At 35.4% G+C, this 22738-nt stretch overlaps 3 protein-coding genes across 7 annotated transcripts; 2 read left to right on the top strand and 1 right to left on the bottom strand.

The window, feature by feature from the left end:
- Nucleotides 1-332: 332 nt before the first annotated feature.
- Nucleotides 333-3826, bottom strand: LOC136784846 (peptidylprolyl isomerase domain and WD repeat-containing protein 1). 4 transcript variants are annotated; one of them, XM_066745743.1, is made up of 9 exons: nucleotides 3810-3826; nucleotides 3157-3257; nucleotides 2952-3054; nucleotides 2690-2886; nucleotides 2416-2609; nucleotides 1993-2330; nucleotides 1720-1909; nucleotides 1073-1648; nucleotides 333-979 (listed from the first exon to the last, which is right to left on the bottom strand). In XM_066745743.1, exons 2-9 carry the CDS (start codon nucleotides 3251-3253, stop codon nucleotides 836-838), a joined length of 1839 nt encoding a protein of 612 aa, XP_066601840.1. In that variant the 5' UTR covers nucleotides 3254-3257; nucleotides 3810-3826; the 3' UTR covers nucleotides 333-835. The 4 variants fall into 4 exon arrangements, with proteins under 4 accessions (XP_066601840.1, XP_066601838.1, XP_066601839.1 ...); XM_066745741.1 differs by lacking the exon at nucleotides 3810-3826 and adding an exon at nucleotides 3558-3794; XM_066745742.1 differs by lacking the exon at nucleotides 3810-3826 and adding an exon at nucleotides 3361-3538.
- An 885-nt stretch (nucleotides 3827-4711) lies between these two features.
- On the top strand, nucleotides 4712-7938 carry CNBP (CCHC-type zinc finger nucleic acid binding protein). The gene is made up of 3 exons (XM_066745760.1): nucleotides 4712-4903; nucleotides 6184-6437; nucleotides 6558-7938. Exons 2-3 carry the CDS (start codon nucleotides 6195-6197, stop codon nucleotides 6780-6782), a joined length of 468 nt encoding a protein of 155 aa, XP_066601857.1. The 5' UTR covers nucleotides 4712-4903; nucleotides 6184-6194; the 3' UTR covers nucleotides 6783-7938.
- A 3287-nt stretch (nucleotides 7939-11225) lies between these two features.
- On the top strand, nucleotides 11226-22655 carry BicD (protein bicaudal D). Of its 2 annotated transcripts, XM_066745758.1 has the most exons (8): nucleotides 11226-12086; nucleotides 12297-12437; nucleotides 12506-13339; nucleotides 13414-13560; nucleotides 13737-13793; nucleotides 14352-14781; nucleotides 14866-15120; nucleotides 15533-22655. In XM_066745758.1, exons 1-8 carry the CDS (start codon nucleotides 11877-11879, stop codon nucleotides 15811-15813), a joined length of 2355 nt encoding a protein of 784 aa, XP_066601855.1. In that variant the 5' UTR covers nucleotides 11226-11876; the 3' UTR covers nucleotides 15814-22655. The 2 variants fall into 2 exon arrangements, with proteins under 2 accessions (XP_066601855.1, XP_066601856.1); XM_066745759.1 differs by lacking the exon at nucleotides 13737-13793.
- The last annotated feature ends 83 nt before the right edge of the window (nucleotides 22656-22738 follow it).

Genomic DNA, 22738 nt, shown 5'->3' with positions numbered 1-22738 from the left:
GATAGTTCGATTAACAAATGTTCAATCGAGTTAAAGTTCGGCAAATACCAGCAATCTATACAGCAAATCAAATATTTCAGATCTTCCATGTCGTTCCATAAAATTTTTATTGGCTTGGGATAAGGAAATGCCATTTTGCAATTTCAACGATAATTAACAAATTTCTCTTTATTTTCTACTCTCGGCACTAAAATTTATCCGGATTGATCCGATTGATGAACAAAATTTTCGTCTAACTGTCACCTGTCATTCTATTGTAAAAATATCTGAATTAATTCCGATTTAATTGCTAAAGTAGCTACATTCAGAGATTACGTATAGTCTATATTCACCTCATTCCAGCAAAATGACGAGTGGAGGGGGATAAATGCACGCACCACAAACGCACATCAACGTAGCAGCATATATTTCTATTTTTCTTACACAAAGGTTCGACTTTGACAGTCTGACATCGCTGACACTGATGCGCGCGATTCAATGATCAAGATATTCATGGCATTCGGCACTCAACATGGGACCACTGTTGAGGGAGCAATGTACCTCATCAACTGTTACTCTTACATCTTATCATTTTATCTGATGGTGTAGTAAGGTTTTAAAAAGAATCACCCCCGATATATATAGTTGCACAGCTGTTGTCTTTGCTGAATCCTATTATTAGGATTGAAAGAAACTGACCTGAGGAACGTACATACGACAAATACCCAAGCAAATTGTGAGAAAATAATCAAATGAGGTATGTATAATCTAAATTTGTTAAAGGGTCTAATTCTCTTTATAAAATAATTCATCATCTTTTAACATATGTACACGCGTCAATAAATAATATGATACATTACTTTACAGTTACGCTAACTATACGTATATCGTCGTAAGGCTTATCGGTTTTTGGATTTGTTTTTACTTGACTAATATTTTGTACAACTTCCATTCCTTTCACTACTCTACCAAACACTGTATGCTTATTGTCCAGCCAGGGCTGGAAAAAGAATATTTCAGAGATTAATAATCGGGTTTCCTTTCTTCACGCACATAACTCTATACAAAATAAATAATAAATCTTCCAACTTACCGTCGGAGTTAGGGTAATGAAGAATTGGCTGCCATTAGTATTCGGTCCGGCATTTGCCATGCTTAAAGTATAAGGTCTATCATGCTTTAAATGTGGTTTAAATTCATCCTCGAATTCCCCACCCCATATACTTTCTCCGCCTGTTCCAGTACCAGTTGGATCGCCAGTTTGGATCATAAAACCTTTGATAACCCGGTGAAATATATGACTATTAAAATAGCCATTCTTTGCATGGACACAAAAGTTCTCCACTGTTTTCGGCACGTCTTTGCCAAACAGATTTAAATGTATATCTCCTAGTGCTGTGTGAATAATTGCAGTATCGAAAATCTTTTGCATATTCGTAGCTTCGGTAGATGAAATAATGTCTTCTTTGGATGGCTTCTCGTTAAATACATCTCTATCGCATTCTTGACTCTTCGTATCTTCTGGTTCGCGTCGTGTAAACATATAAAAGCGATTTTTCTTATGAGCAGTACACAATAATATCGGATCTGGTTTATTCATTTCTATAGTTGGATTTTCAGCTGCTTCCCTTTCCACTGTTAAGGCTGCTTTCGGTTTTTTCGCCCTGCCCTGTAATAAATACATTTTATGATGGTAAGTGTCACCTCTGAAACTATACCGAAATAGTTCACTACAATTACCTGGAATAATGCTAATTGCATTGGTCGAAGATTTTCTGGTTTTCCCATAATTTTTATGCATTTATTTGTATACAAGTTAACAATCTTAATACCCAACATTGTGCTATATAGAATTATGTAGCCAGATTCATCAAAAATTATATTTCCTAAGTTTGTCTCAGTCTTATCTAACTCTCTTTCCATAGCCATTCTGAGATAAAACAAAATTTATTGCATTAGTGGTCATTCAACACACTGCCTCTGAATAATATTAAATTAACATATGATATTTACCGTCTGCCAAATTCCATATTTGGTAATTGTTGAGTCATTTGTTGAAGTTCGGAAAATCTTTGAAGAGTTTCATCGAACACTCTATAAAGTTTACCAGTTAAAAAATTGAATACTCTTACTTTTCTGTCACCGCTCAAGGAAGCAAATCTTTTTCCGTCGGGCGATACTGACAGTCCGCATGGGTAAGTTTTATTCTTGGCAAATTCAAATAAGTCTGTATCCAACTTGGATTCAAATTTAACATATTTTGGAAATTTGAACTCTGTTTTAGGTCCAGTCCAATATTCTAGAATACCAGCTTTGTCTACTGAGATACATGTATCAAACATTGTATTGTACTATGAGAAAAAAAAACAAACAAACAATTATTCATTTATGCATTAAAATGTAAAATATGGGTCAACCTTATATTTAGTATCGTACTTTCATGATAACAACTGGCTTTGTGTGTAATCTTTCAAAAATGTGTAAAGGAGTATTTACACCTTGGCCATCGTAGAGATATATATTATTTGTTTCTTGCGTAGATACTGCAACAGCCGATATTGCATCTCCAGGGGAATAAATCCATTCGACGCATTGTGGTACATATCCCAAATCCATCATATTGATCATATCTTAAAAAACATTTAAAGCAAGAAAATATCAGTTAGAGCATATTCAATTAAAGGAAATCCAACTTAAATTAAATCCATACCAAAATTTATAACATCAAAGACTTTCATAGTTTTATCCAAGCTTATTGTACATGCATATACACCATCGCTGCTAGCTGCCATACAATGAATGGCCATTAAATGAGCTCGAAAATGTTTAACAAATTCTATCAATTCTTCCTGTTTTTTCCAAAATTTAACGTGACCATCACAACTGGCTGTGATGACAAAGTCTGTCCTAAAACCAAATCATTTGTTACAGATTGAGACAAATAATAAAACAACTCAAATGCAGAAACTTACTTTGTTACCAAAATATGAGTAATTACATCTCGGTGCATATACGATTTTTCGTAACATTCGCAGCATGGCAGGTTATCAATATAAACCTGTTCGTATTCCAGAACTAAAATAATATGAAGGATTTGACAAACAGAAAGCTTTTTATACATGAGAGAAGAGGGATTAGAAATAATTAAGAGACATTATTTATAGAGGTTACATCAACCTTTTTGTTTCTTTGCAGGGACAGCTTCGGATGGCAGAGGCCCAACCCAACCATCCTCAGTGTCACTTTCTTCGCGTTCTCGTTTAACCTCAGACATTGGTCTAAAATGATTAAATAAAAAAAGAAATTGATAAATTGCACGTTCTACACACTTGTTTAGAATTTGGATTTGGAATGCCGCGTATCCCGCGTAGTAGTGCGTACATACGACCGACTGCGACTGACGGCGCTCGCGTCGCGTCGCGTCGCGTCGTCGTTCAAGTGAGAATTGAGAAAGTGCTAGTGTGAAATGTATGCATGTACACATCTACACGATGCAACACAACTGCAATTGACCGACGACTGTAACGACACCATTAAACAAAACATAAAGCCTGCGACACACGATGCTATAGCTAGACCTGGATATGATGTGATCGCCGATTGAATTCTAGCACCGTACCCATACGTGTGTGTCTCGTTGCCTTGCTGGGCGCTGGCTAAAGGCTTCTAGCAGTTCTAGCCTAACTAGCTAGCCTAGCTGGTTCTATAGCTGGCTTCGATTGGCCTCTTCAGGCAGTTCAGGCCTGTATGTATGTATGTACATACATACACTTCAGTATGAAGAATTTGGTCTTATGAATCTTATGATATGTCTATAATCGTTGACTAACCGGAATACGGACTATTAGGCTATACATATAGTTATGCACGGCGTATGGAATGGAGGGGCAACTGGCACGTCAAACGCACGGCGGCTAAGTGAGAGCCGTGAGAGGAACACGACGCGACCGACAGTCGTAACGTGTTCTACTCACTATTTACTGCACACAAGCCAGGCGCGTCGTTCCACGCGCCTTGTAATTCCGACCTTACGGATGGTACTATGTACATATGGACGGACTACGGATCAATGCGAGCGGGCAGAATAACATGAACTATTTCAAAGTAAACGATGAACATTCTTTGATCGTCATTTTGTCAATAGATGTGTCGTCGGAAGGAACATTGTCGAAACAGACCTCATTGGTCCAGTGATTTTCACCGTATATTGTTGCAGAAAGTCCTTGATAAATATTTGATATGTCGGCAATCAGCTAAACTACGATCCTAAATAGTAGTAATACATTTACGAACATTATATTGTAATATACAATTAATTATTTATCAATGTACGCATTTTTAGGAAGTCGTAGCACATGTGTATCGACCCTTACATCGAATTAGCTAGTTCATTGGATTATAATTTCAGCCGTATTAAGAACAACTGTAATTTGATTGGTTGTGACGGTGCATCACCATACAACTACATCCAATACACGACCAACCAATGAGCGTTTAGGACGAACGCAGTGGCGATGACTCAATTGGAATTTTATCGTGATTAAACGAGATAACCCAGGATTATATTAATATACTTCTCCAGAATAATTTAAATTGATTTATGGGAGAAGGATGTTGATAATTTTTATAATAATTACGGAATTTAGAAAAGAGGAAGTTAGGGTTTTTAAACATTAATTTGGATCTTGTTGATGTAGAGGGGGAAGCTGGCGTTCGTTGTCACACAGGACCGGAGTTGGCGGGCAGCACAGCGGCGATTGGCCGTTCTTCCCACTCGTAGTCAATGGTCGCCGCAGTCGTCCGGTCGAGTATCGGTTCGAGTTTTCCCAGGAAAACAGTACTTCCTGCGGCCTCATTGTCCCGGACGCATCGGCAAAGTCGGAAAGAAGGTAGAAACATCCTGAGCGTACACCGAGTACAAGAGGTAAGTTATTAATTTGCCGTTTAAAATTTTTCTCCGATATATCCAGCGACGATACTAGGAGTTCTTAGAGCCGCTATGGAAGTCCACACGTGGTCTATAAGCTGAAACACCGAAGCATCTAGCGTTCCATTCCATTGCGATCCTCTATTCCCGGTATCGAAACCGGCTTCCCTGACTCCTATTCCTCAAAAATTTTCGAGCCCTTCGTTAAAAATCGTCGGCCAGTGAGCTGTTTCGTTGATATCTTTCTTAGTTGGATGGAAAAAGAAACTCATTACAGTACGGCGTCACTCGGATGCCATCTTCGCGCCGTGGCGTATGTGCGTACCATCACCGCAAAGTGGGGGCGGAAGCCACGTTGTACGATGAAAAACTCATTTTCATCCTTTTCCCATCTATTCTACGATCGATATACGATATTTTGTCAACATTCCGAGCATCTTGCATCAAAATCTTTCCATTCATAACGGCAAATTCGACGTAGGACGCTTACCGCAACACGTGTACGCTTAATACCCCCTTTGGAAACCAACGGATGCACGATGCCATTTTATATACCCCATATTTATTCCTGATCTGCTTGCTGCAGCTATAGGCCTCCGACTCTGCGGCTTCTCTCTCTAGCTTTGGGCACTCGAGCTCCAACTAGTACCTTCATCCTTATTTTCGCTTTTACGAACTTTGGCGAAGCCACTTTTTCGCCTCAAATTTAGGGATTCTTTCGAATTCCATAACGCTTCATTCTTGCCTCCACTTCGATCCCTTACGACTTAAGTTTCGTTCATCATAGCTGTATGCTGAAACAATTTATCAAGTTCAACATATTTACATATATATGAAACACTATCTCATTTATATGCGTGTGATAGTATTAATTTTTCTGTACAAAATTTTGTTATCAGTGTACCTACTGTGATTATTTTATACTTTGCTTGAAAAATTGAAAAATAATTATTAACCTAATAATCGAATTTTTAGATTTTGTCTATGAAATTGAAGATGTTTGTGCATTTTACTTTGTTTCTTTATTTTTCTATCTCTAAAGAAACCTAGCTTTATTATTTTAATTTGGTAATAATATTTTGCAAGCAGACGGAATCTAAGAAACTCTCTCATGCATTATTATAAGTGTATCTATAATCTTTCATTTGAAGAACTCCTCATTTATACCGGCAACCAGATTATACATTCATGTAACATCAAATATCTCATTTGCGTTGGCAGTGTTTTGCATATCAATCTGGAGGTATTAACATTTCCTTTCGAATGTACCTTTTCAGATATTAAGAACATGAGTTCCAGCGCTTGCTATAAATGTAACCGAATGGGTCATTTTGCCCGAGAGTGTCCACAAGGTGGTGGTGGAGGAGCCAGAGGAGACCGTGGACGTGATCGTGATGGAGGTTTTGGGAGAGGACGAGAAAAATGCTTTAAATGCAACCAGTTTGGACATTTCGCAAGAGAATGTAAGGAGGACCAAGATCTCTGCTATCGTTGCAATGGTGCTGGTCATATTGCAAAAGAGTGCCAGCAGGTTGGTTTCTTATTACGTATCCCTGTATAAAGATGCTTATAGTAATATAAAAATATTTATAGCTTAGAATTGCAGGCTTTTGTTTAATAAATTCATTAATGAATTGTATCATTGATATAGAGCCCAGAAATGAGTTGTTACAATTGTAACAAAACTGGACACATGGCGCGAAGCTGCCCAGAAGGAGGTAATGACTCCGGACGCTTTTCGATGCAAAGCTGCTACAATTGCAACAAGACGGGGCATATCGCTCGTAACTGCACCGAAGCTGGAGGAAAGACATGCTACATTTGTGGCAAGCCTGGTCACATAAGCCGTGAGTGTGATCAGGATGACAGAAAGTAGGAGACAACTGGAATCCTTGTCGCACGCATAACGATAACGACAAACCGTTTACCGTCGCGCGCGCCATTACCGGGGATTGTAGCTAGGTAGGGATGTGCGGACGTATGTCTCGTTGATGCGTATAACCGCTAAACACGTGTTTCGCCATAGTCGTTCGAATATCCATCTCTCCATGCCCAACTCCCGGAACCAACTCCCCGTAACCCTTTAAAATATCCTTTCCCTATGCCCACCGTTGTTCTCTTCGCAAGGGTTTCTTATGTCTTTAAGTTTTTATTGCTGTTACACTACACCAGCATGCGCCGCGAGCGCGCACGCCCATGAAACACACCTATACATGAAACACATTGGACATTAACATGGATACAGTACATTATATGATGTAACAATATGATAAACATTCAATTGAATTAGTATAAGGACATAAATCCTCCGAACCATTGAAATTTCGGATTGTATCGTACACGCAGTTTTTTAAGGTGCAAGATGTATGGATTTTTGAAAAGTGGAGTAAGTTATAACAAATAAGCGTGTCACGTATACAACCACGTATAAATAAACACTGTATTTTAATCAGCCTAATAAACGGTGTCTAGTATCGTTCGCGGTTCAAATGTTGAAATACAAATTTTACACGGACATGACTGAATGAAGGAACTGATGCATTCTAATCAGAAGATAAATGAGAGATGCGATGACTCCGACAGCAATGGCGAGACAGACTATATGTTCCTTTTTAACATCCACGCATCTTGTATCCGGTCCTCCCTCGTGACTCTAGCCGAATCAAGTATATAAATTTTTTTAACTAACGGCAAAAGAAAGAAGCGTGTGAACATGTCGGCCCTGAATACATAAAGGTAAAATTTAGTAACGCTAATTTTTTTAATGTGTAAGGATGTGATGAGGGCTGCTAAGCATTATTTTTACTTTGGATCTATATATGTATAGTTAACAATAGTTTATCATACTAGACTATCTGCAGCCAAGATGGCAAACTTTATATTTCGAGTTTTTCAGTAAGGAGAGAAACATTTTTAAATGTCAATTCTGCGTTGAAAATGTCATGCATGTATGCTTATACATGTATACTCCATGTATTATTTATGTTTCAGTTAGAAGGGAAGATTATTAACTAATAAAATGTAAATGTGTATCTTTTTTTTTATCGTTTTCATCCCATTGAATAATATGACTAGAAATACACTACTCTCTGACTTCCTTAAATTCCACAACGAAAATGATGAAAGCTTTGTTCAGTCGTACAATTTTTATCAATCTGAAAAAAAAAACTGCATGAGATTTACATACGTGCGTAATACCCATAATCCATTTTAAAGACTACGTTATATGAACAATATTGCTACAACCTCAATTATACTTGTTGGAACGGTGTGAAAAGTCGTACAAATTCATGTGGAGCGGGATAGAAGATACATGCGCTATCGTTTGCTCATCGATTGAGTTCTTATCAAGAAGGAAGAGGCTCCGTTAATCTTACTATGTCCTTACATGTTCGTAAAATACATCGTTACTAGATATATGTATATATATATGCGTGCGAATGTGTATATACATATAAACTCATAAGTATGTGCAGGAGCTGTGTTTTGTACTGTAAAAAGCTAGATATACTGTGGTCGTTGCTGGTGACTAATTCCGATGACTTATTTGTATACATCACACGAGAAATATATTTTCATGTACAGAGTACCGCACCAATCTTTTTTATATGTTAGTAAACGAAATTTGTAGATATGAATGTTCTCAGCAGTTTTCGCTATGTATTTGGTACAAATTACACGTGCCACTTATGTAGCACAGAATTTAGAGAAAATCAAGTGGTGTGTACCTGCTTAGTAGACTACGGCTGATAGAATTGTATTACTTTGTAACACGTGTGAAGTCATGTCCTGGGGAGATTCTGGACATGGTGGCGAGAAAGCAAAACGTAACAGGTACACGTATCATGCATCTCCATTCATACATGACACACGCACACACTCTTAACATACATTATTACCTGCAAGTGTAAAACATTTTTTCTAACAATTTAGCACAATTTTTTGTAAGTACGTGCAGAATTATCTGGGAACGAAGCAATTCGCTATGTCCGCTGATTTTAGTAGAGATTCGTTCCGCGAAACTTATGGTACTCGAATTTGAATTACAAGGCCGCTGCTTATGTATTCTAATTTAGTCTAGATAGATTTAGGCAAGTACGCATCATGCGAGTGGAGTGTAACGCGTAATATTTCGTTATATATTTCTCTTTCTATTTTTTTGTAAACTTTCATACAATCCGCGGATAACGGTTCACTCGCACAACCTGTGCGTTTAAGAGGTCAGTGGTTTTACCAGCAGCGACAATGTGTATTAATGTTCGGAAGGAGCCAGGCGTGTCTGACCTTTGGTGGCACAGGGACGTCCTGTGCGTTGTATTCGTAGTTCAGGTGTCCTGTAACAATTTTATACACTCAAACGTTCGGGACTCTTAATTAATTCGATCTCATGTTTCTATTTTTTCTTTCTTTCTTTTTTTTTTTTCCCCCTATAGTGCACTATACGCTAGTGTGTATGACGAGTTTCGGAGGATCACAAATTGTTTTTCGCTATTGGACCGCAATGCATCTCTGGTGCTCTCACTGAACACAGGCTTATAAAAAGTGCGGATACACAAAATTTCTTAAATCGTGTCGTTTTCTAGCGTACGTGACGACGCCTGAAATTTATTTCAACTTTTTTCTATGGCATATGAACATATTAGGTTGTTCGATAATAAGATTTAGATGGGAAAAAAGTCCAAGTGTCATTGATGATGATAATAATGACGATAGTGCATGCAAAAGGTTCATTGATAGCACCATGAGTTTAGTTGAGCTGAAAAATCAGTGCGATTAGGGCACCTGCGCTTTTGTCTCTGCTACAAGACTTACATACGAATATTGTAAAGAATACGACTGTTACAGTGTATGAATTAATTCGACCGGTGTCATCCGGTCACAGCTCGACTTATATTAAACTAATCTAATACTTAAAGAACGAAGACGACGAGGATAAAGAGGAAAAAATAATCTACAAAGTAATAAAGGATTACGGAGTATTTGAAGTTATGTTTTTAAACTGAATTTTTGAAATAGAATGTGTACGGAGAGGTAAAAAAGTCAGATCTTGTTTTTTTTTCTGTTTTCCCTATGATATCGTAGATCTTACCAATTAATCATATACGTTTCTTATTTGCACTCTTACGCATATATCGGGAGAAGCGGTTGATGTATGATACCATGCGATATACTCCATGTATTATTTATGTTTTAATTAGAAGGGAAAATTATTTACTAATAAAATCTACATGTGTATTTTTCTTTTATGGTTTTCACCCTAACATAAGTAGAGTAGAAAAATTCATTGGACTTAATTATCCAATAAAATTTTAAACATAGCTTCTTCGTTTAAAGCTTTATTTATATTTTTTCATTGGTAATTTTCTATTTTCAGTAATGCATGGGATCATCTTAAAAACTGGAAGAAGTATGATACTACTGATATTATTTCATCGAGGATAACTGAGTTGCGTTAAAATGGTACAAACCAAATTTTTATTGTGTGTGTGTATATATATATATATATATATATATATATATATATGATATGGCACACAATCTGTCCGCTTAACTTATATGCCAAATCGATAAATTCATATAAATCGTATCATTTTAAGGATTAAATTCCTATAATATTTCGGTTCAACTCTAAATTAAAATGTTATTCAAAATTAAAAGTTTGTTGGTTTGAAACTTATATCTGTATATTTATATATTGACCTCCTACTAAATAAAAGTTAAATCGTTGACTAGCAGGAATGTAGCTCCGACGTAAGAAGTTTGCTTTGTAATAACTTTGTAGTTAAGAGGGAGAGACAAAAATTGATGTAAGAAATAATTATTCTTAAAAATACTTCCTCTGTGTGCATGAATTTATCAATATTGGTACATATATATATATATATATATATATCTATGAGCTAATTGATTATAAAATAATTGGTACAAAGCAGGATAAAAAAGTATTATTGAGAATAAAGAGAGTTCTCTGAAATATTGCAAAGTAATATATAACGGGAGGGATATTGGAAATGTGGAAAGTGTGTAATGGAGCATCAACGATGCATGTACAAGTTTCATGCAACTGAATTTTTGCTATACCCACAGCGATGTATATTTATATAGACTTTAAAGATATGCGATAAAGTATTTTATTGAAGACTGTTAAAAGCTTAGATTTTTCACTTTTTTCAAATGACTATATATAAAGGAGGTAACATGATTTTCAGTTTTTAATTAACATTTTGCCACCTACGTAAACGTTTAAGTTATGTCCGTCCTGGCCATTCTGGCGCTGTGATAGATTTTGAGAATTCGGAGCCCCCACATGACCCTCATTTCCTAATTTCCTATGCTGGATAAGTGTAAAGGGAGTCAAGGTGGGGGTTCTGAATTCCCACAATCTTTCAACACATGGTTGACTACCTTCACTGTGTCTGACTGCCTGCAGCTACTGGCGGCACCAGGCGGCACTGGCTGTCGCTTCTTAATTCTTATCTGTCCTCCACCTCCACCAAGCTTCAAGGTGGTGCACAGTACACGCACACCACCCTCGCACCGTGTCACACACACAACGCTTATGGCTTATACATATGTATTAACGCGTTTAGCCTATAACCATTGTGTTTCCCCACCTTCACCCTTCCACTCCCAATTCAACAGCCCCCGTCCGTCCATGGTCAATCTCACGTTCTCACTGTGTCTGTCTGCTGTAATATGTCTGCTAACTGTCAGGAATACGAAAATAGGTATTCTTTGGATGATGTGAAGATAGTGGTTAAAGATTAGAAAGTGGGCACGTGTGTGTAAGATTAACACGACAAAATCAAGAATAATGCCTTCGAATTCGAAGGCTATTATCGTGGAAGCCGGTGATACATTTTATTTACGGTAACGACGAGGTGGAATTTAAGGAGTAGGCATAAGAGAGCCGTGTAAGGAAATTTGCCAGGAACCCCTTTCAATTCTGAAAACTAGGTGAGCAATAACAATGGCCACTACTGATGGGATTACCATTGATGACCTTAAGACTGAAATCGAGAGACTCTCGAGAGAATTGGATCTAGCCTCTACGGAAAAAATCCAATCGGCCCAATATGGTCTGGCATTGCTTGAAGAAAAATCGGCTTTACAGCAGAAATTCAACGATCTTGAGGCCCTCTACGATAACACGAAACATGAATTGGATATGACACAAGAGGTTTAACTAAATTCTTTTTTTTGAGCCAGTTATCTTAACATATGTTTTTCCTAGTTAGTTCTTGTTTTGCATTATTATATACCATCCAAATTAACATTCTTGCTGTTAAATGCAGGCTAGATATTTTCATTCTCTTTAAACCATATGCAAATGTTATTCTTTTTATCCTAGGCTTCCAGGCTTTTTCCAATCTTGTAATATTATTTTTAGGCACTTGCCAAGTTTCAAACCACAACAAAATTGACTACAAAGAGCGGCATTGAGCAAGAGGAAAGCCTTCTTCATGAGAGTGCTGCAAGAGAAACTTCTTTGCAGACATTAATCATAGATTTGGAGAATGAAACTAAGCAGGTAGGGATTTTATAATTTTTTTATTTCACCTCTTAAACTAGATGTAATGTCACAATAATACCTTTTAGCTGCGGCATGAATTAGAAAGGGTGCAAGCCGAACGGGATCATGCAATTCAGGAACGTGATGATATTGGAAAAGATCATCAGCAGGGTGAAACTGAAAGAAAAACCTTGAGGACAGAATTAAGAGAGTGCAGGTTTCGTGAAACGAGATTGCTGCAGGATTACTCAGAGCTGGAGGATGAAAATATTTCATTACAGAAACAAGTATCCGGTTTGAGGTCTAGCCAGGTAGAATTTGAGGGTGCCAAACATGAAATTAGGAGATTAACAGAAGAAGTAGAAGTCCTGAATGGCCAAGTGGAAGAATTAGCAAATCTGAAAAAAATTGCTGAAAAGCAAATGGAGGAAGCATTAGAATCTTTGCAAGCTGAGCGTGAAGCTAAATATGCTCTTAAAAAAGAGCTCGATCAACGTGTAAATAGTGAATCTATTTATAGTCTTAATAATTTAGCTCTTTCTATAAGAGGAATTACCGATGATCCAACCATATGTAGCGATGGTGAGGATGACTCACCAGCATTACGTAGAATAGAAGCAGATTTAAAAAATCAAGAAGCTGGGTCATCTACAGGCAAACAAGTTGATTTGTTCTCTGAAATTCATTTGAACGAACTGAAGAAATTGGAAAAGCAGTTAGAGATGGCAGAGACTGAAAAAGCGCATTTGACTCAAAATTTGCGTGAGTCGCAGTATACTGTTGAAAAGAGTCAAGGAGAACTACAAGCATTTATTGCGCGTATAGTTCAATTGGCAGCTCATGTTCAGTCGTTGCATCATTTACATTCAAAGTTACCTGAGCAACAAACTGAGGAAGCCACTCTAGATAAATTAAATCAGGTCCGTTTATGCATAGTGTAGAACGCTAATCATTAAGACTATAAGCAGCACAAAATTATTCGCTCTTTTTGCAGGCTATTACACAATATCATCAATGGAGTACCATGTCGGCTCGTGAGGTATCCCAACTCCAAAAAGACCTAGCAGAACTAGAAGATGGATTAACAATATCTGACTCCACCCATCAACTGAGAATAGAATTGACCAATCTTAGAAATAAGGTAAGCAGCTGCTTATTATTCTAATATTTATCTTTTATTGATAATTTAATAGTCAAGCTAACGTGTAGGAGGTCAGAAAGGTATATTACGGTAATTCCTAAAAGAAAAGAAAAAAAAAAATTATTGCAGCAAAGCCTTAAATATTTAGGTAAAGGCGAAAACTTGTGATATTTCAGATCCCTGCAACAGAGGCAATTCGTCGAGAAAAGATTGGAGCGCATGGCCCCTCTGACGTATTTACCAAAAAATTTCCTAATCATTGTTTCAGCTCTTTATCGATCCGTACATAGTGCTTTTTAGTGTTCTAACTGCATATCGAGTTCTGCTTTTTCACGTTTTAATGTTTTAACAAAACATTACAGCTACTGACGACTTTATCACTATTTCTTTGATACTAGGCCCATCTGCGAATACATTTAACAATATTTACAAGTATGTTATCACAAGTTATTCCAAATATACATGTACGGATTGTAATTGCTATGCATCGTGGCTTTAAAGAAAGAATGTGCTTAAGAATTAGAAATTAAAGGAATATTCATGAAATATTCTATCTCCTTTACTTCACTTGAATCTAACGTAGCATGAGTCAAAGTCGCGGAGTCCTTTTGCACGATATTCGGTTGAAAATCGGCAGTCGACTGCAGAATATTTATCGTCCAATTTTCATCAGATATTACAGTTCTTCGGCTGAAAATAAATCTGCCAGATTTGCAAGAAATATTAATTGCCGCATATAATTAGTAATTCACTTGGATCATGTCATAATACAAAACTTTTTCTCATTACAGCTTTTAGACACCGAACAGAGAAGCATGCAGCTGGAATCTGATGTTTCCATTCTTTCAAAACTCGCAGCTGAAGCTAGTGGGTCACTGGATTCTGCTCAAAATGATTTACAGATCATTTCGGATGAACTGGCGCAATTATATCATCACGTCTGCACAGTAAATGGGGAAACACCATCCAGAGTTGTACTGGATCATGAGAAAATTGTTCCTGAAAAGGAGGAAGATAGCGACAAGATAGAGTGGTGTAGAGCGCTGTTTAAATCGGACGTTATGGTGAAAGATCTGGAGAGCCTTAGCAAGGCGAAGGAAATAGCCAAATTTATAGAAACGGCAATGGATCAAATAAAGCATCTTCGAAGTGCAGTCGAGCACACAATCGAGTTGTCGAATATCAAGGGATCGCAGTCTACCATATGTAATGTTTGTGAATGTAGGTTATTTTTTTTTTAAGAAGTTTGATCGAACGAAAGACTCGATTTTCTGTATGATTAACCACAATAATTAATTTCTACAGCTAATGTCAACGAAAATAAGGCAGAGGTAGCAGATTTACAAGAGCAAGTTTTAAGGCTAAAGGCATTATTGTCAGCTAAGCGTGAGCAAGTAGCTACTCTAAGAACTGTATTAAAGTCAAATAAAAACACTGCTGAAGTTGCTTTAACCAACTTAAAGAGTAAATACGAAAATGAGAAGAGCATTGTTAATGAAACTATGTTGAAGTTAAGAAATGAACTAAGAATGTTGAAAGAAAACGCTGCAACATTTTCAAGTAAGTACATTGTAAATCTTTTAATAATATACAGCAAATCAGTCTATTTGACCGTTTCAATATTTCTGTGAAATATAAAATAAAATTGCATTTATGAGATTATTTTAAAAATGTAAATTTTAAATAAATTGCCTAATTTCTTTGCATGTTCATGTTTTTATCAACAATTAATACAACATTGTTGGATGCAGTTTTAATGTTAACATTGATGCTAATACTGTGCTCTATTTCCACAGATTGCTCTATCCTATTGTTGACTACCGACTTAAATTGTCCCGTTGCTATATGATTTGCATTTAACATATTTCTTACTGATCGAATCTTCTTCATTACATAAAAATCTAAATTTATTTCTCGTTACCTCTTTTAATGTCTGTCTTGTATTAAAATGTGCTAACCATCGACTCTTCAGGTCTTCGATCTGTATTTGCCGCCCGATGCGAGGAATACGTCACGCAGGTAGATGAACTCCAAAGGCAGCTGTCAGTAGCAGAAGATGATAGGAAAACGTTAAATCAACTTCTTCGTCTAGCGGTACAGCAGAAACTTGAGCTCACAATGAAACTGGAGCAGCATGAAGTTGATCGTGAACTACGAAATACAAGAAGAAACTTAACAGGAGCAAATGGACGAGGTAGACCACGATTGTCACAACAAACGAACCGTCCTCACGTAAACAGAGATTTCTTCTAGAAAATGATAAAGATGTGGAGCAAAATCTTTTAAAACACACAAGGATTTGAACATTTCAGCTTTCTAGTGTGATCTTTTAGGGAACTAGCGTCGAAAGTAATGCATGAGGCAAATAATAGGGTGAGCTTACTATGACGCTACGATTTCAATTAAAATGATCATAACGTGAAAACTTATTTTCATTTTTTGGCACAATTCTTATTACAATATTTTTAATTTAATTGACGATATGCAGAAGTGTGTTATTGAATAATATAATAAAACGCGGCCGTCCTAACCATTAAAATGATCTCTTTTATATTAGGGAAGCTTCGAAATATTCATTTTCTTGTTTTCTTTTTCTGCTCCATGTCATAGGACCCTTTAGAAACATTGCCTTTTGTTACCACTATTGTTAATTAAAATTCCTAAAGTATGTAGAAGAATATTGATGTCGGGATATTGATCAGTTTGACCAAACAAATGTTGAAATTGCAAAATTTTGATCACTTTAAATTTGTTTTTGCATATTTTGGTATTTTATTACAAAGTTATATTTTAATCTTTTTAAATCTTGCAATTATATATTTCACATTTTTATATTTATTTTATTTTAGTCTTTATTTTTTCAAATTTGTGCGCGGCCGGAAATTAAATTAAACATTTTTAAAGTAAAGAACATCAGTAAAAAGCCCGTTCTTTATACAAACAGAAGAAATACAACATTTTGAACTTATAGAGACAATATTGACGTTACTCGAGAATGTAGCATTTATAATCAAAGTAGAGGAGTACTATAGTTGAGTAGAGAGAAAGTCCAACGATAATTCAAAGTAGTCTTCTTATGGGCAAGATATTCTCTAATTATTATACTTGATTCATTGTAGAATTAAATTATTACATATATTTTTGTGACAAGACAATATTGTCGTCTGTAGCGTACGTTTTTAGTAAATTTTCCTTAACAATTTTATTATAACCCATCTTTATAACTTTGCAATGAGAAAACAGTGAATTGCAATGCTTTTTGTTAAGATTCACACTAAGAATTCTTTTTTTTATTATTATAATAATATAGCTTCCGTTATCCATATACTTCTATAAGTTATACGTGATCGCCATTTGTATTTATTAAGTTTTAAATTAGACCTTAAATTGGTCTACATCAAAATTGAATGCTTGATTGTGAATGTCTTAGGATTGGTCCAATCATTCTTGACGTTCACAGATTTATTTCAAATCGTTTTTTAATGTATTAAAATTGAATATTCAAAAGACTCCTGAAAATCGATATTCGTCAATATAAATCGATTGTTCATTTCCGGACGACTAAACATGCATAAGAGAAGGTAGTATTTCGAAAGATGTAATGTGTTTGTGCTGCCGTCGAGACACTATCATAACTCTTGATAGGCGTGTAATCGGTCTAACATGGCTTTAAAACACAATTGGCAGCTTGAAAAAAGTGATCTTACTAATTTTTATATCTATTTATAAAATAACTCTTAAACATTAGTAATACTATATTCGATACAGCTTGATCACCAATTTTATTCTCGTTAAGTAGATTTTATTTCTTTAACTTTATTTTTAGGACGAAATATTTTTATCCTTTTTAACGTAAGAGTTTCCTTGTGTTTTTAATATCATGTTGCATAATAGAAATTAATATTAGCCGAAAATTTTCATTTTACATTGACGCAGCTCTAAAGAATAAAGGGATAAAAATTAACTACCCTCTTTATTTGTTAATGTACGTAGAGAAAGAAGCATTTTTCCGACAAATTTCTTGTGGATTGACCACCTGCTACTGTAAAACTGTTGTCAAAAAGCGAAATTTATTAATCTGTGTACTTTCCGCAGTGGACAAAACGCCAATAGCGTTGAAATCGCAAAAATTTGAAAATCGATTAATATTATGAAAAATATTATGTTTCGGAGACATATAAGTTTCTTAACTTTAACCAATGCGCATTTGAGATTGTAGCATTTAATATTGAAAAGCTCGCATTTAAAATTATACGAAGGACCCCGTGAGTCCTATAAATGGGAGCACTATTTTTTATCAACTATTCCAGTAACTGGTCTGACGGACTGCCCAAAACACTTTTCTAAAGTACTAATAAGTCGTGGTGTTTGCATCAAATGTATAACGTTTAAGTAAATATGAAAGTTAGCGAACGCATGTGTCACAGTAGAACGAATTGGAAAAAAAACGTGTAGTGTAAGAAATACCTTGTTATAAATCTTTGCAGAATTAGATTATGAATTAAAGTTATATGTTAGGAAGTTAAAGGTAAAATTTAAATATGCTTCGGCGTATTTATTAACTTGTAGTAGAATTCTGTTGAATTGACGAAACTGTATCCATAATTATTTCGGTGCATATTGAATAACATCGTTTAATTCAATAGGAGCCGATGAGAAAATGCATGGGAAATGAATTTCGTGATGATACTGCAGGTGAATTCTTGACCATTGATATTTCCTCGTAATTAATAAATTCAGTATCTTTGCTATTTATTTACCATATTTTTTTAATAAATCTAACGTTAATATAGTTTACTTTTGAAAACTGTTCACATTCAATTTCTTAAAATAATAAGAATATTGTATAATAATGCATACCATCACATAGCGAGATACGAGAATTATTTAAAAATAATAAGATTCTTTGTTTAGCTGAAATTCGCTGCATTTTTTTATATTTCGTGCACTTTTTATGATGTCATCTTGTACAAACTATAATGACAGAAATACCAAAGGTATGAGAAGAAATGTTGCTGAAACGAACAAACCTATTACTAAATCTCGCGAACTCCTGGACGAATTAGTATATCAATAGAGTGTTTTGGAAAGCTTTCGGATCAACATTAAGTATACATGATAAAAATAAAAGGATCCTATATTTAAAAAACTCAATGTGACTTTCGTATTGTCTTAACGGTAAGCTTCAAGATTGAAAGCTGTGGGCGAAAATGTGCAGTAGTCGAAGCTACGAAACTTTGAACAAATTTTATATTTATAATTTTAATAGATTGGAAATTTGAGCAAAGTTGAGGAAATTGGAGCCTCATCTCATTGAGCGTCCATTTCACAGCTCTATATACAATAGTACGAAGGGTCGTGCTAATAAATAGTGAAGAGTAAAAGGGTATAATAAAATCATAATAATGTTTGTCCAGAAGGATGAGTAAAAATTGGTTTTCGATTGATGTGAAAACGATTTTGTGCTATTTCCTTTTGCGATCTTATTAGAGAGTGTATGTGCTCGGCATGTTATGCAGGATGTTCGATTATTTTATGCACGCAATATACTAATATTCACATGTTTGCACACATTATAAAGGCGATTTCCCATGCCAACCTATAGCTTATCATTTTATAATTACGTGATTTGCGCAGTAAATTTATACTTGATAAATAATAGAACTTGGTAGCACTTTACTAGTCATGAATCTATATATCGTTAGCTACTAACTGCTTAGCAATCTAATTATCATTGTATACATATAAATTATATCACTGAAAAGAGAATTATCGGTTAAAACTTGTAGATTTGACGTTCGCTGCATAGAATGTTTAATGCGAATAATTAATAATCGTATGATAAGTAAATTTACAATTTGACCTATTTTATATGAAAATATGTTTCAAGAGTTGTGTGATTTGACTCGATCGATGGAACATCCTGCAAATACATTAAATATTGCATATTATATATAATATTATAGAATCGCCCTGGATCATCTTTAATGAAATCTGTTATTATTGCTATTAGTATTATTGTTTTTTATGATTAAAATTATTGCAATTGTACATTAATTATTATAATATTGTTCGCGAATTAACGGGAAGGCATATATATCGACATTACATAGGGGTTTTGTCTGAAATCTAGGATTTCAAGGGTAGCGTTGCTCAAAGATTTAGTTGTTTTATCCGAAAGATACTTGTTCGAGGATTCGAAAAAGCCGTTGTGGAAATTGAGTCTGTCTTGACATAAAAATTGTTTTTCAATAAATAAGATTTCAGACGGAAGTGGCTATGTAATGCTGTTGGTATTCAACTTGCTGTCAAGGGCGAGTACTCACAGAGAATTTATCGATTGTTCATCGATTATTAATTGACGAATCAGTTGTCACTATTACATTTGGATCATGTGATTGTCACAAGATCATAACGCCTGTGTCTAAAATACTTTACTGTTTACAACTCACTCTATTCCATCCTTTATTAGACACGTTTTAAATAAATATATTTCACAATATTCTTATTATTTATTTATATATTAATTTTTCCTTTTGTTTAAGATTATTGAATACTTTCAATATTTTTCATTATTAATAAAGTAGCGTTATACGCGTTAGGTTAACCGAATTTTGTACAATATAAGATTTTTTTAATAAGTATACTTGGTTTGTACGAATAAGACAAGTGCATTCTACGAGCAATGTATGTAGTATTATAATATACTATCACGATGTGCAATTTAAATTTATTAAATTATTTTTAAGATAAGGAGGCTTGGTACGATAAGTGCTGTGAAGCTTTGCTCTACTAATATCTTAATGTATTTAGACACAGGTGGAATTAGTTTGTGTCCATAAACCGAGCCATTTGCAGTCCACCGTCCCCTTCGAAAAATACGCACCATCGTCAGAGAATCGAAAGCAGAAAAAAACTTCCTTCTCTCTATACTCTTATAAAGAAGCACAATTTCTATCGAAGGTGTCACTCGCCAATAAGGCTGGCTCTCATTATATTCGCCAATTTGTCTTCGACTTTACCTTGCCGTCCGCGCAATTTCCAATTGACTAATTGTAAGCGCTAGCTCGCAGCAACACAGCATCTCAAGAAAATTCTATATAACCTTTATTGTTACTATTGTTAATCGTATCTTCTTTGACAATGTCCAATTAGTTAAATGAGAAATCTACAATTAGCTATTAATACTCGACGATCGACAAAAATGATGGAATAAGAAGCATAATTAGAAAAAGTTGAAAGTTGAATTTTGAATTAGAAGAATGTGCGTCGAATATTAAGGGTTAACAAAGACGTATGCGAGTATAGTTATAGTTGTTGAAGCGCACAGGTTTATAGGTTTGTAAAACAATTTGCCAAAAATATTCTGTCCTTTCGAGGGACGAGCGATGTCCCTCGGTACACACTTGGCGTCCTTCTTAAAGTTCCTTGTATCATGCGTGCGTCGAAATACAATGGAGTGTCTGCGGTATCGCAAGTGCGTACATCTATAACTAAACGAAGAAGGATGACGAGATGAAACAGCTTGATTGTAGAAAACCTATTAAAATATTACTATATATTTATGAAGGAAATACCACACGTGAATAGCTGTTATATTAAAATTAACTGTCTCTCTCTCTCTCTCTCTCACCGATAAATGTATTATCTCTCTATCAAGAATTCGTCATAAAATCAAACAGCAAAGTTGGAAAAAGAGGCGCTTTTAGTGAAACGGAGATTATTTTTTTTTTAAGAATTGTAACCAATATACTTATACGGTAGTTGTCTCGATTAAATCGTTTTATTCCAAATGAGGGGTGGGAAAAGAAATGTTTTTTTATTTCTTCCTTTGGTTTATTTTTTTTTTAAACTGGACAAAAAAAATTCGAACGATGAGTGAGAGAGAGAGAGAGAGAGAGAGAGAGAGAGAGAGAGAGAGAGAGAGAGAGAGATATAATTATGTGAATTAATGGGTTCTGTGAAATTGGGTTGTGTCTTTTGAAGTTTCCGCAGGATCAGATTGCGTCCCATCCGGTGATTACTGACGGTGGTGCGTGAACAATTTAAATCATAATACGAGACACTAATAGGAGAGAATATTACAGCTGGTTAGAGTTAGGAAAGCCAGTTGCGAGAAGCGAGCATAGGATAAGGCCGTAAGCGATCAAGGGACTGTGTACCATGTGGCAAGCTTGTTATAAGTACTTGGTATATACTACTTGGACAAAGTTTGCCACGGGCAATGCATGTTTTGCACTTACAGGGTCCATGTTGCGTGCGAGGGAAGACATGCTCCAACCACACACACCTCTTATTCGTCATATCTTATGCCTGATGGAAAAAGCCACATTTCTCCTGAGATTTTACAAATTATATTTTTTCATGCATATAAAAGTACCAATAATAAACGCGATTGTATCGATGGATTATATATTTTCAGTATAATAATCAAGCGAGCTTTCTTCGACAAGATTTCGATTCTGTTTAACAATCGTTTGGTATTTAGCAACCGAGTCGGCCGAATCAGCCGATATCGCCTGCGCTCGTTGCGCTTAACGTTATTTAATCACAAACATGGACCCTGTTTATTGTAAATACTGTAAATGCACTTTAGCGCTATTGAATCATTAAAATAACAATATAGGTTTATTCACGTTTTATATATATTTCGACACTGGACGGCTCTTATATTTTCTTCGTAGACATGTATGATATTATTATATATATATATATATATATATATATATAGGTATTGTAATGTATAGTATAGCCTTCGACAAACCTGACGATGTTTATTATAATCGTTTAGGACGAAAAATGCTGTTTCCCCGTTTTATCAAGAAACACGGAAGATATTGATTGTATTAAGATAGAAACTGGAGGTTTAACGTTTGAGTAAATGTTCGCCGTATATATATATATATATATTGATTTAATTGTTCGAGCGCGCGCGGCTAATACAATTAACTATAGCCTGCACGAATGTGCCCCGATACGTATGGTGCCTGACGCGCGACGCAAAGTTCACATTGTTGTTCGTTCAATTCACAATCGCTCATGTACCGTCGGCTTTTCTTTTTGTAATATAGAGTGAAATATATATAACCATTTGTAACACACACAATTGTTTGTCTATTCATTTACAATTGCAAATCTCTGCTGAGAAAGTCCCTTCGATGCATAATTTAAGGGTTAA

Source organism: Prorops nasuta, unplaced genomic scaffold, assembly GCF_024137725.1.
Source record: "Prorops nasuta isolate Cenicafe-Biocafe unplaced genomic scaffold, Cenicafe_Pnas_1.2 PNAS00081, whole genome shotgun sequence".
Lineage (NCBI taxonomy): Eukaryota > Metazoa > Arthropoda > Insecta > Hymenoptera > Bethylidae > Prorops > Prorops nasuta.
Note: the sequence above shows the minus strand (reverse complement) of the source record. Positions and strands in the feature narration are given on the sequence as shown.